The sequence below is a fragment of the Dicentrarchus labrax genome, unplaced genomic scaffold (genome assembly GCF_905237075.1).
Source record: "Dicentrarchus labrax unplaced genomic scaffold, dlabrax2021, whole genome shotgun sequence".
Lineage (NCBI taxonomy): Eukaryota > Metazoa > Chordata > Actinopteri > Moronidae > Dicentrarchus > Dicentrarchus labrax.
Window position 1 is genome coordinate 12,388,095 of NW_026136706.1, and position 14,453 is coordinate 12,402,547.

Below are 14,453 nucleotides of genomic sequence, written 5' to 3' on the forward strand. Positions count from 1 at the left end.
TTTGAACTCAACTGTTGCCTTCAGCTTCCTGCATCCCTTTCTTCTGTATCAAAGGAGGCATTGAAAGCAAAGCAGGGCAGCCATTGAGAAGCCTAAAGTGTGTAAGCAGGCAGCTGGGGAAATAACCTTGCCCCTGTGCAACATGGGACAACAAAATGGGTGTGCTAACTTTTTTTTCAAAACTTTTAATGTTAGGAATTAGGAGTAATTAGTTTGAAGAAAAGTCATAGAAATCATAGATATCCTAAAAAATGCAAAACATAATTTTTTCCTAGTACGGAGTCCTGGTTTTAAACTGCAATTAATTAAATCGCTGCATTACAAGAGCCCCCTGGCCACCACTGAGTGTTCATGTCATCACATCTTTTATTTTGAAACTAGACTACATTGGTTGCATCAGCTGGAGTCACGAATAACAGCAACAATTGTTCGAATCTACGAAGAACATTATTTAAGAATTACTGTATATAGGAATACTGATTGTAACTTAAAGCAGTCATTCTGGCTGATTAGATCTCTGCTCAGGTTGAAGGTACTAATATGAATGATAAAGGTGGAATTCCTCTTGCAATAAAATATGCAGCTAATGGGAGTGACAGGGAGATGACAATTAAGTACAGTCAGTACACACCCACCCATTCTTGAGAAGCGCTCTAAGCAGCCAAAACAATTAAAATCACCTGTGTGGGTTTACCGTGTGTGTGAAGTGCACGGTCTTTAAGACATTATTGAGAAAGCTATGGTTATGAAAGAGCCCTTTCTGGATAGAGTTTATTCTTCTAAGTGCATTGATGGGGCTAATAATGGTGCAATCTCTATCCCTTGACCTTTTGAAGAAGTGTGTGAAGAAAACAAGATACTTTTCTCTGTCATGTATTACCCCAAATTCTGCACTCTAAAAGTATTATTATAAAAAACTGACATTTTATTGCTAATGTGTCATAACTGAACAGTAAGTTTAAGGACCCTATTATAGGCTCTGGAATTTACTTTTGTCAAATAGTTGTCCTAGGTTCTAGTAGCTAAAAGCTTGTCTTTATCAGTTAATACTCGCTTTGATACAAAATGAGCACATTCTTCCTTTCTACAGATCTTTTCTGTTTGAACACAAACTAGAACCAGATGTTGACTCAATGGGACTTGTGTGCTATTGTTACAACCCATGATGCTTTAACTTTGACAACATTAATTGGAAAAAATGTTCAGTCAAAACTCGTAAGAGATAGTTAGTAATAGTGTTTACAACCAGACTTCTTCTGACTGTCAAATTATAGCTCAGTTAAAAGAAAGTGAGCAGTTTAAAGCACAGTGAAGAGATTTTTTTGAATTAATTTTCATTCAAAGCAAAACCTGATAGGCTTTGTTTTTTTTTGTTTTGTCTTCAATCTCAGTTTTGTTTAAAAAAAAATGGTGAGAAAGATTGTCTCGAGATATTGTGAACTATATCAAAACAGGAGTTGAGTGTATCAATACATCCCTAGTGTTTGTTTGTGTAGGTCATATAGGCATCATTATTAAATTGCTACTGCTTCATTACCAGTTAAACGCTCTTTGTTGTACATTTAAGCATAATTTGACAAAAAACAAACAAACCACAAATCGTGATTATATTTTTGTCGTGTCAGCTGGCAAACTTAGTTAGTACTTCAGCTTATAGGAAGTGCTACTGTAAGAACCAACACTACAAATGAATAAATGGGCACATAACTCCTTCTCCTCTGTCTTTGTTGCCCTGTAAGGGTGCGAGACTTCCCCTTTCCCAGTCCCTGCTAGGCTCAGTCAAGTGTAGACACACACACAAACCCCCCTATACACACACACACACACAAACACACACACACACACACACACACACACACACACACACACACTCCGATGCACACACGCAGAGCCATGTCAAGGAGAGCAGTGTGTGACTGTTGAGTCTCACCCAAAGTCTTCAAAGTCACAAGAGAGAGAGAGAGAAAGAGACAGAGAGAGAGAGAGAGAGAGAGAGAGAGGGAGAGAGAGAGAGTGTGTACGCCTGTGTGCCCAACACTAAGGAACTGCCCAGGGGAAAGGAGCGCATGAAGAGTGAAAGGGGGCCAACTCAATAATGCAAATACTGGCTCATTAATGAACATTATACATAAATGAATAATGTCTTAACACTTGTGGCAGTGATATAATAAAAAGTTCTCCCATTTTTAGAGACACAATTTTTGTCTCATCACTTCAGATATTTGCCTAAGTTAGTTTGGCCAAACCTTGCTTTCTCTGAATGGTTCTGTTGGTTAATTAGTCTAATAATGGGATTATTGTTTTTAGTTGTCCTTATATATTAGTGAGATAATAGCTTCCAGTCATACGCTAGGCAGATAATAATAGTGATGACAAGTTACTGTTTTTGTGTCCACGCACAGTGAAGTTAACTGCATATTAAAGTGCCTTAACAGACATGGTAGATATTCCTTTCCTTCAAAATACATCACAGTTCATAACAGTGAGCAGTACAAATAAATAACAGCCATTCAGGACATTCCACCAGGTAGTGGGGCTAAAGGTGGGGACACACATTACGATTGTTGAGATGATTATGGTCGTGATTTGGGACCCACAACTGTTCGCGGCCAAGTTGAGGCAAGTTTGTTCAATCGTTCTAGTGCTGTTTAATAATTTCTAAAGTCTGCCAGCTGATGAAGTCTCCTACCATTTAGCTCACCGTGAACATCACATAACAGGAGAAATAATGATGAAAGGCATTAACGTTTTAACAGTTTTGGACACTGGGTTTAAGATTCAAAGAGACTAAGCTGGGATAGTGGTAAAATATGTGAGCAACACACATTTCAGCCAAAACTAGATACAAAACAAACTGGGCTGGTAAAAAGGATTAAGTGGCTCCATTCTGTTCTTTTTTTAGATCGACTACAGGTTAGTTTTTCCAATTGTACTTTAATTGGGAGTGATACTGTATTTCTTACGTACTCACTCTAAGTTGAAAAAAACTATGAGATTGATGCTTTTGTATGCCATGTGTATACCAACATCCAGATTTGTGAAAATACGCTATTTTCCAAAAGTGGCAAGAAAATGGTAAAACATTGCAGAATCAAACTAGGAACATTGGGATTAAATGGAATGTGACCCCTATGCCACGGTAAAACAAGGCATGCACCTCCATTTCTGTTTTGGTACAGGAACACCTGAGTTTTTAGTTTGTAGTGTTTGTGATGATTTTTGTATGAACTTACAGCATTGCTGAGGGCTTTGGTTGTTGCGGATCAGAACCTTCTGGTTTGCAGTGCGGAACAATCTTGTCCAGTTGACGGTGCTGTAATAGCAAAGCTGGCTGTTCTCTGCGATGTGCACGTTCCCAGCGCTGATCTCTCTTAGGGACTGGAGTTGCAATGATGAGATGCCCTGCTGCTTTAACACCAGTAGGGAAATCCCACTGAGAGTGAAGAATGAGTGGAGGTGAGAGGAAGAGAGGGTCAGATAAGAAGGGGAAGGAAGATGAGAAGGGCAAAAGGAGAAGGGATGAGGTGTAACAGGGAGAGGAAAGGAGAAAAAAGTGAAGGAGAAAGGGAGAGATGTTGGATTTATTTTTCAGGTTTTGATCAGGTTTTTTGTTAAAATCATATATTTTTTCTGTCATGTTACTATGCAACTTATTGTTGTATTGTATTATGAAGGTTGTATAACTTGCTTTATCTTCCAAATCAATGTATCTCCTACAAATGATATTAATATGCAAACTACCCATTTGAGGGAAATACAATGTTGCCTGAATACATTATTCTTTAACTTATCTAAACCTTAAACCATGTGGTTATGGTTAGGGAGCGATTGTGTTCAAGGTTAAATAATAAAAATGTCAATACTGACAACCGAAACAAGCCATTGTCAGAGGGAAGCCCATACACATGCATCCTACACCCAAACTTGACAAGTCTTGATTAACACTTAATATGTCCACAGAATTTAAAACAGTAATGCAGAATAGGTGCACAATAGATGTTGTTCAAAAGTACAACTCGCATTTCACCTAGGAGCCTCTTTGTTGCACTTTACACTCCAAGCCACAGAGTCAGATTTGGATGGGAATGTGATGGATTGCAGTACAAAATCCAAACAGAACATTTAGGACAGTGCGTTTACTCAGTGGAAAATGACTTTCAGTATGTTAAAGTAAATATATGGAGAAAACAAATAACAAATTAAAGTAAATGGTTCTACCAATTATCTTCACAATGGTCTTGTTTGTGTACAATAATTACATCATTTCACAATGATAAACTGTGTTTATGATTTAAAATGTTCCATCTAGAACTTTAAATATTCTAGTGTTGTCAAACTTCAATTAATACACTGCTTCTGCTTATTTCAATTTTTTTTCTTTTCACATTTTGCCTCCCTTTCCCTCTCCTTCTCCCACTCTTCCCCATGTGCCCCACTAGCACAGTTTAAAAATGACAGGAGGCCAGTGGGATGTCAAAGCCATCAGTTAGACAGAGAGGATGCAGGATTAAGCATGGGATAAGGGTGGGTGGCAGGCTGTAATTTGTACTGTAGCCTGCTGTTTCCATCTGCAGGTGGAGGACACACAGGTGCACACACACACACAGACTCATTTGCACACACACCCTTGTGCGCACACTCAGACACACACACAAAGAAGCACCATGCCATCAGCTACACAGACGCTCATTTTGTTTCTATTCAAATGTCATGCACATTTTCAGAGCACCTTTGGAAAATCACTAAATATTAAATGCCAATTAATTATGTTCCATCAGCTAGGTTAAAACAACTAAATTGGCTTATTAAATGTCAAAACAAAAGGTGTTGTGGGCACCTACCAATTCTTTGGTGCCAGCTAATGTTAGCCATATTTCTTTTATAATAGAAATGAAAAAAAAAAAACAATTTGACTATAGAAGCATACCCAACCAAACCACATGTATGTGTTAAAATGAATAAAAACTGAGTAGTTGTGCTAACAATTAAACAATTACGTAAAAGTCAATTTGATATGTATAAGTGTGCAAGTTGTATTAATATTGCAGTTAATCAGAATCAGCTTTGCAAATGTTTTCCGAGGAAGGAAATGCACTCACCATGTTTGTTAGACCTTAAGAATACAAGAATGGTGTGTTACAAGGAAACTCCACAGGCCACCTTTAACAGTGTTCAATTGTAATTATCATGTCACTGATTAGACAGAAGGTTTAATACATTTTGACAAATTCAATCACCATTGAATTTACTCTTTTTCTAATTTCCCAAAGACTTTTAGTCAGAGAAAACTATTTTATTTTGGTAAAAAATAAAACTAAACTCATAAATCTATTACTAGCTTGGTTTTCATTTCCTGTTTCCTCTTCAAGTAGTGAGCTCTATTATATTATATGTCTACCTGTACAGTGATCTTCCCCCAATAGTTGCCAAGTTGGAGAAAACACTCAAGTCTGTCATGTTTTCAGGCCAAGACTGGATGTTCAGAAATCCTAAATGGGGACACAGACACACACACAGGTTATAATGAGTCACCGGTACTGACAGACTAGAGCTGTCTATCACACCCTCTATTTCACACAGTGACAAGAATAAAATGAGTAGAGAGAGTTGGCATCTCTTTGGAATTAGCAACATTCCCGGACCACAGTAACCACACCACCTGAGTCTCATCTGAAAGCAGCCAAGCACTTCCAAGCCAGAAAAATGTTATAGGCACAGCAAGTCCACAGAGGAGTTTGGTGCCAGGTAGATGAGTGTAAAGTTTGATATATCAATATTTTTGCATTTCCTTTATCTGCCTCCCTACTGTTGAATCATTTAGACGATTAAATGAATAGCTGAAAGGATGGCTGTGGTTCATTTAGGATTTTCAATAATGGATTCAGAAATATAAAATATTTAGTGGAGAATGGCAGGGGGTACAATCCCTAAGCCAACACCATAGGACAAACAACACAGCTGGTTGAGGCCATGAGGCTAAGGAAAGATGCACAGAGAGAAGGACGAAGGTGGAGGTAAGGGGAGTCCAGGTAACTATAATGACAAACTAAACACAAAATGTCACAAATTACTCAATCGAAAGAAAACACAGAGGCATCAAGCTGCTGTTGCATTGCCTTTCTGAAAAAGGAAGGAGAGAAAGGTGCGGTGGTAAACGGTGGTAACCTTGTGGGTGTGATCGGCAGTGTGGTTCATTCTCCAATCAATGGACAGTATTATATTAAACCGTGTGTTTTCTTCCCGAAGGAAGCATAACTTTGTGTATCCACAGAAGGGATGGGTTGTGGGGGGAGGTAAGCAGAGTTGCGAAGAAGAAGGGAGCTCATGGCTTGTTGACAAATGAGCAATAACCTTCAGCAACACCTTTATCAGTTCTTGGACACCGTTTTGTTTGTTATGTCAATCCCAGCTGGGCAGCAGCAGGGTTTGAGCGAATGCTTATTAAGAGTGTTTGATGAGGAAATGAAAACCAAAAAAAAAGAAGTCAGGTAATTGTGAGGAATCACACACCAGGGTTCATGCAAACGGCTCATGCAAATGAGCTGAATTTGAAACACATCCTCACACCAGAGCTTGTTATATGCATGACCACAATAGTTATGGCAGAAACAGGTGGCAGAAAAAAGAGAATAAATTCAATATTATTATCGTTTTCCAATGTGGAAAACCATACTTAGATAGTACTATTTATTACTTTATTTACTAATTTACCAGATTTTTCTGAGAAGATACAATATAAATGTAATAATAATAATAATAATAATAATGGCAGCCATTATGATAGAATAGTGATGGGAGTTCATTCTGTTATAGAGTATTATGTGATATTTATAAAGAATCCTAAAATGTATTGCTGGAAAATGGTTATTTATAAAAGCTAACAGCAGTTTTGGTTTTGTCCGTCTTGTTTATTGCACCCCTGTCTCTGGCTTCATGGTGTATAGTTCAGGATGCTGAGGGCCTCTTAGCCCCAAGACAGCAGTACTATAGAATCGTTAGCGTTGTACTTGTCGGCACTAATTGTCTTAATGACAAAAGCTGCGGTGTTGAGGCACCTCAAAGCTCCACCATAGTGCTCTTTCTGTGGCTAGGGGTGCTTCCTAATCAAGGTAACAAGCTAATGCCTGCTGCACACGTGCTGTGCTAATGTAATACTTGGCTAACAGCACACATATGTTGGTGAATCTGTACCTACAGTTACATGTACATGGACAAGGTTGGTACAGATTCACCGTGTGGAGAATTTTTAAGTCTGTATATTTACAATTTTTCGTTTTAATTTTTTTTTAACTAAATACTGCTGAAAAAAAAGCAAGCTTTGGCTGAAGGTTGCCAGTCTGAGTTCCCTCGACTGACCACGTAGAAAACATGCACTATTAGCCTTAATGATATGCATACAGGTGGGAATGTTGTTAAAACTGCAAGTGGTCAAAATTGCTCCTACTGTAGGGCTTTGGATGAGTTTAAGGGCTAAAATGGATGGCACTGATGATGAAGTTCTTTTTTGTGCTCAAAGCTATTATTCTGGAGTTAAAGAAAAGGGATATTCTACATTTTTCTTACTATAAACAAATCCCATGACAAGTCAAAAGCCAACAATGAATTGATTCTATAATGATTATTGTTTCTGTACCCTGATATATCAATTGTTCTCCAAAACCTACTCAAAACACATGAGTGAGATACACTGTCGCCCTTGGTGTTTATTCATTATGATGAACACGGGCACTGGAGTTCATTTTTAGTCAATCCCACATATGCTGCCCTGATCCAGTACTCACTGGTGCAACAAATACATATTAATCCTGATCTGAAAATAGTCCCCATGTGAACTCTTTACTGCTTTTTGAGTAACATTTGATAAAGTTAAAGTAAATTTGTGGGAATTAAGTCCTTTTTAAAAAAATATTTAAACTTTATTTTTGTGATGTTTCAAAGGTCCAACGTGTTGGATTTAGTAGAATCTAGTGACGTGATTGCAGATTGCAACCAATTCGCCTCACAAAAGGCCCTATCTAGAGCCAGTGTTTGGTTTGTCTGTTCTGGGCTACTGTAGAAACTTGGTGCTTCAACATGGTGGACTCCTTAGTCCGGACCTGCTTCCTCTGTAGATAAAAACAGCTCCCTCTAAGGTAACAAAAACACAATGATTCTTATTTTCAGGTGATGATTATACACTAATGAAAACATTTTGATTCCCTGGATGTTATATTCCATTTCCACCAATACATCATCCTAAATGTTGCACACTGGACCTTTAAAGGATTTACAGAACATATTCAGAACGAATGAATGGGTTTGTGGCTGAGTGAAGTAGACAGGGGTTGGGAAGTCAGAAAGTATGGAAAGACTAACTACAGCATTGTTGGTTGTTGCTGTTGACAAAAATAAAACACAGAATAACAGCCTACCTAATCCTTAAAATAAATAAATACAGATGAAACATTGATATACAAAGATAACCAGGATATACATTTTGAAACCAACAGAGCGCAGGACGAGAGGAGGCAGACTCTGTGTTTATATCACTGATGGCTGATTCTGAAATGCAGTCAAAGTGGATTGGTGCTGTTTCTTTTTATGTGAAGATGAAAACCATATTATCATCACTATCTTGCTACTTTAAAAAAAGCTAATTGATTTTCTGGGTGTATATGTGTATGTATATAAATAACTGTCTATATTGTTGTTGTTTGTATTTATTTTCTATGTGTGTAGTATAGAAGGAACTGCAAACTCTCATTTTATTACACAACCTGGTGTTGTATAATGATAAATACATTTCTGCGATTCCTTGAAAATACTTTACACAAAGGTGTCATATGGTGTCATATAGTATGTACATATAATTTATGGACAATAATAACACTGGTATAATCTTAGGGGAAATTATCTAAGTACATTTAATAGGTGTGATAGGAAAAAAAGCCTGATCGTAATTGGTGTCTTCGCCTTCTTCTCAACTCTGTGAGTTAAAAGATCACCTAGCAGTGGTCCATGTTCAGCTGAGAGCCACATCAGTGGCACACCAATGCACAAAGCAAATTACAGGGTGGAGCCACTTAGAGAAGAAGGCCATGAGCTCACAAGCAAAGGTTAAGAGTGCTTAAGTTGTGGTGATTACATTCCGGGTCACAACACTGAGAAACCCACTGCTAAATTGTGTGAGTTGCCCACTCTTTGGGTGGGACCTGATCTGGGGATATGTCTTTGAGTGTGGTGAAAAAGAGAAGCATGAGTTAATGAAAGAAAAAAAGGATGATATAAAGAAAGAAGGAGAAGGAAGAAAAGAGAAGAATTGGAGAGAGAGACGGGTGTGCTGGTGTGTAGGATGAGAGCTGTCCTCCTACACAGCTCATTTGAAAGCTAGAGCAATGCTAGTTGTGACCTTGGGGTCACAGAGGCAGGTTTGCTGCCTCTGTTAGAAGTCACGTTCTCATGACAGCTCGGAGAGATGACAAGCTCGGCTGACACACATCTCTGACTACATGGTGTTTGAGAGCAGGTGATAGGGACAAACCATTGGCCAAACTGCCATCCCTAAGTGAAGAGGGGAGAAAAAACCTCTTGGATGTCAAGTTTTTGATTTTGTAGTGATTTTCCTTTTGATGTTTTACTGCATTTAAATTCTTTCCATTCAGATCAGTTAAAAATGCATTGAGGAACAAATACCAGATTTGGCTACTTGAAAGGCAGAATGAAACATTTTGTTTGCATTTCATACATTTTGAGCTCACAATCTGAAATGAACGTGTGATTTACTAAGACACCAGCTAATTACGCAGTTAATGACTGAGACTGCTTACTAATTGTATTTTAAGTTTCAAACCATTTAAATATCTCCTGCCTTGCTCCATCTGTACATTCTGATAGGAAATCAAGGAGTATGCGATGGTTCCCTACCCCTTTATAAGATGATGTAGATCTGTTAGTTTGTTTAGTCTTCTTGTTGTTTGCGTGTTACATCTGATTCGATTTTTCTCTCTCTTCCTGTCTTCCTGTCTCTTTTCTATCGCTCTGTTATTCCTTTACTCAGTCCTTTAAGTTGTGCTTGTGGTAAAAGAATCAATTATTGTCGAGCAATGGATCGCAACTTGTTGGAAAAACAAACCAAGTGGGTGTGATTTGTGGGCTGACCTTTAGAGAGGCCTACAAATTAGCTATAATTGACTCCTGTGGTCAGTTGCTATATTCCATCAGATAATGGTACTAAGTGCATTAATAAAATCTGGTCATTGTTGATACAGAAGTTATTAGCTGGCTCACTCCCAAACCTGGAGTACTCTGTTTGCACTTGAACTACAACAAACCAAGTGCTTTTCATTACAGAGTGGTTTGCTTTAAATCACATTTAGATCAGGCAGAATGATGTGCATGAGTATGAACAATACAGGCATGAATCAGCCACTAAAATGTTAAGCTGGTACCCAATATATTATATTTTAAGAATTAGTAAAATATGTAACAGAAATAATTAATTTTAATATGTATTCCAGAGAGCCTTTTAACTACCAAAATAAAATAAATGTAATCCTGTTACATCATACATAAACACAGTCCTAAATAAATGTGTATTTTTAAGGGGGGGGTTTAATAAATCTGCTTTTGTAAACACCCTTCATAAGTAAAAAAATTCACCAACAATGTTTCAACAGTAATATTTTTTTTAGGGGAGTGTCACATTGGCGATACAAGGTTTCGTGGTGATGGCATTGTCAAATGTCTGGGCTGGGAAGATGACAGTATACATGTGGCTCAGATGTGGTGGTGGTGGCATAGGGGAGCTAGAGGATTAACGATGCGCACCACATGTTCTGGATCTTTTCTTCATGGTGCGTGAAGGGAGAGCTGGGACTATGGGACTCAAGGCTAGGGACTCCCCGAGGGAGAAGCAGCAGAGAGACAGAGGAGATTGAAAGACTCATCTGATATTCATCTTATGCTGCAATGTCTGTCCTTGGTGTGGACAGTCTCAGGGGGAGGGGGGTGAGGTACACTTGAGCAAATACACACACAGATACACACACAAGCATCACATATGCACTCTATATATGGCATAAAAAGGGATAAAGGTAACAGTGAATTTTATTTATTTTTTGTTTGTTTATAAACTTGTATGCAGGTGCATAAATCCATGTTGTAAAATTGATATTATTCACCTGTGATCTCCCGAACGGTGCGGAATACATTGAGTTTTTCTGGGTCCAAGGCTTCAATGTTGTGATAGACATCACTGTGAATGATAATGGGAGATCAGACCAATACAAACACAAACAGAAAGATAACAGTATCTTTATTTTATACTGCATAGTTAAGCAATATGCTTCTTAATCATAGCTATGACAAATTGTCTTGTCTGCACTCAACCATACCTTGAATATAATAATTTAGAATATCATATCAAATCAGTAAAGAATGTGATTTTTGTGTGTTTTTTTTTTTCTTGCTGAAGTTGATGAAATACTTGTGAATGATTGCTTGCATGCATACATACAGAATATCTACACATACATAATATATACTGTACATGTTTGCTTTGTCTTTTAAAGTCACACTCCTACACACCACACTCTCCTCACAGCAAATTCCTTTTACACTCTTTAGAGTAATTTATGAGCATATACATTTACTCGTTCTAAAGGCATTTTCAGCATACTCACTTCCCACTTACCATCACTGGCACTGCATCAACATCATTTATATTCATTCAAACAATTAACACCATGCTTACATTTTTTATTTGGGCTTTTAGGGTGGCCGTCTTATTTTACATTAAAAGTAAAAAATACATCTGATTATTAATATTTGCAGTATGTTCGGACCCAAAGGTATTAATGCTGAATGCATTGCTGAATTGCTGAGGTGTAGATTGAGCTAAGAGAGACAAGAGTAGTGCTAAAAGCAGTATTATGAATGTATTTATAATATATTTCAGTAATTCTAACATATCTAAGTCCTTATTCAAATTACATTTTAGTTATTCAGGTGCATTAACATATTCAATTTTACGATTTTAAAGGACTTTATTTGCTAAAAGCTATACTAGACAAGACATAAAATGACCAAAAATGACCAAACATGATCACAGTTCCACTATTTTATTCTGATAAACTCTCACCCTTTGATCCCAGTGATGAGAAACACCAGGTTGCCATTGATTTTGGTGCAGTTGACAAACTTATCAATGTTGCTTGAGTCCACTGTCTGAGCTGACTGTAGGCTGGCTGTACCAATTCCATCACAGGCTGGAACACACATATAAGATAGCAAAATGCATTAGTATGATTAAATGTCTTTATAACAACCATATCTAACAAAAGAGAGATTTAAAAGGTATGTAATGGGCAGTATTTAAAAATATCAGTATAGAATTCTCTAATGTCCAATAATGGTTTTGTATTGATACTCTAAAACAGATGTGACCATGGGTGATGCAGCTGCTAGTCTATGTCCCATGTCAGTGGCTTTTTTAGTATTTCTCAAAATATTCCCTTTGAACCCTGGACTACAGGTTTTGCATCATTCCCTCTATACTCACTGCTATTTCCTAAAACTTCAATAAATTTGAACATGATTTTAGCTCTGTTTAAGCTCTTCTGTGTTTGCCATAAAGAAATCCAGCAGATTTCAAGCCACATTGGAACTGGTGGTTTAGAGGTGGTATATACATGTCTCTCCATGAATGTGGTAATGATTTACTGACGTTTAAACGTTCTTTGCTTGCCCAATATTACCAGTGATAGTATAATATTTAAATAAATGTGAAATTAATTAATTACTGATAAAAATGTGTATGTTTCTAAACATCTATTTGTGGTTTACCTTTTGGGCAGATGTCAGTACAAGGAATGCACATCTTAATGCGGTTTTCCTCCACCTCCATCTTGTTGCTGGGGCACGCTCTCACACAGGAACTATGGTCCACCACAAAGTTATCTGAAAAACAATTCACTGTAAATGTCAAGCACAGATGGCTGATGATTGTTAGACAGGAACATACAGTACAATAAGTGACACTTAGTGTAGGCAATCACATAATAAAGAAAAAATAATTTGCTAACTGCACATCAACAGCATTACAGGGCAAAACCTTCATGTCTGGAGTTTTTAGCAATACAATTTTTTGACATTATTTAATATTAAATGCAATTTATACTTACTTATAAGCTGGGTGTTAAATATTTATACAAAAAAAATTAAAGTAATTTTTACATATTTGTCCAACTTGTGTATCTACAGCTCTGTTGACTTTTTTTATTGGACCCTGTTTCATTTCTAAATGTCTGTATTCATTTGGACGACCAGCTTATGGGAAAAGGAGCTCATATGTCAATAACATGACAACATAATTACAAGAATTAGGAATTTAAGTAAGACCCATGTAAAAAAAATGAATGTTATTAAATTAAAATGACACTAAGGCCACTTATGAACAACTACCACAAAAAAGAAGAGAAACAAACATTAAATATGCACACAACCACAACTTACACTGTTTTTAATGCAGCAATAAGGGACATACGTTCATCACACTAAACATTTCAATGGTTAATTATACTGCATTTTATGTCTTTCTAAAAGTAACACTGCCTTTAAGCGCAAGTCCCACTTCCCTCCCTGCTGGTTGGCCTTTTCACTGATGTTGTGAACAGCGTGGGGCAATCACAATTAGCTGTGCATGGTGAGTGGTTAGTGGTTAGCTGGGTAGTGGTCACATAAACAGAGGAGTAATACCAAGACTAAAAATGTTTGATATGAGGGTGATGCAGACCAAACCCCCTGCTTCTTTATCACCTGTACTGGCTTTGCCAATACCAGTTACCGAAATCTCAGGACAGAGGCTGTTTCAAGGTAGACAGCTTATCAAGATAAATGAGTGCTGGGGGTGAGACCTTGACCAATAGTGAAACAGTGAGATGTGTGCTTCAGAATGAATGAAGATTTGTGATAGAGGGAAAAAGCAGCTGGTTCCAATTTAATAAATCAGTGTCACACAGTGTTAGCACCATCAAAGGGATGCAATACAACACAGCATAGCATCTGATTTTTGTGTATTTCTTCATGTGGAAATGGTGAAAACACACACATCAGTAGCGACTTTGGTGGTTTTGTAATTCAGATCCAATGTAATGCAAGAAACAATTTAGAAACAAAAAAGAACCAAACTGATGTTACCGGCAAACCACAGAAAAGCTTTACTACAGGTAGGAAGTATTCAGCAGCCAGGTCCTTGCATTTATAATGGAGGCAGCCTCCCCCCTGCATGTCATGGCCCACACTGACAAGTCTGTCTCCACTGAGGTTTAACCAGGTGAATAGCACTAAGCACAGTTATCCTTGACACAAAAATTGCACTGCAGTCGTTGTTGTTGCTTATAGTTGCTACACTGATAAAGCTATTCTTGTCGCACTGGCTACTAAAACCTTTTATTATTGGTTTTCCTTAACTTTGT

At 37.5% G+C, this 14,453-nt stretch overlaps 1 protein-coding gene across 2 annotated transcripts in view; it reads right to left on the reverse strand.

Annotated features, from left to right (window-relative positions):
* LOC127365454 (receptor tyrosine-protein kinase erbB-4) overlaps window positions 1-14,453 on the reverse strand; it is a 305,767-nt gene that overhangs the window by 83,969 nt on the left and 207,345 nt on the right. For both annotated transcript variants that reach the window (XM_051403529.1, XM_051403528.1), the window contains exons 8-12: window positions 12,823-12,936; window positions 12,119-12,245; window positions 11,160-11,233; window positions 5,399-5,489; window positions 3,234-3,433 (exon numbers count right to left, since the gene is read on the reverse strand). In XM_051403529.1, the coding sequence (XP_051259489.1) occupies window positions 3,234-3,433; window positions 5,399-5,489; window positions 11,160-11,233; window positions 12,119-12,245; window positions 12,823-12,936 (606 nt within the window). The remainder of the gene's footprint in view (window positions 1-3,233; window positions 3,434-5,398; window positions 5,490-11,159; window positions 11,234-12,118; window positions 12,246-12,822; window positions 12,937-14,453) is intronic.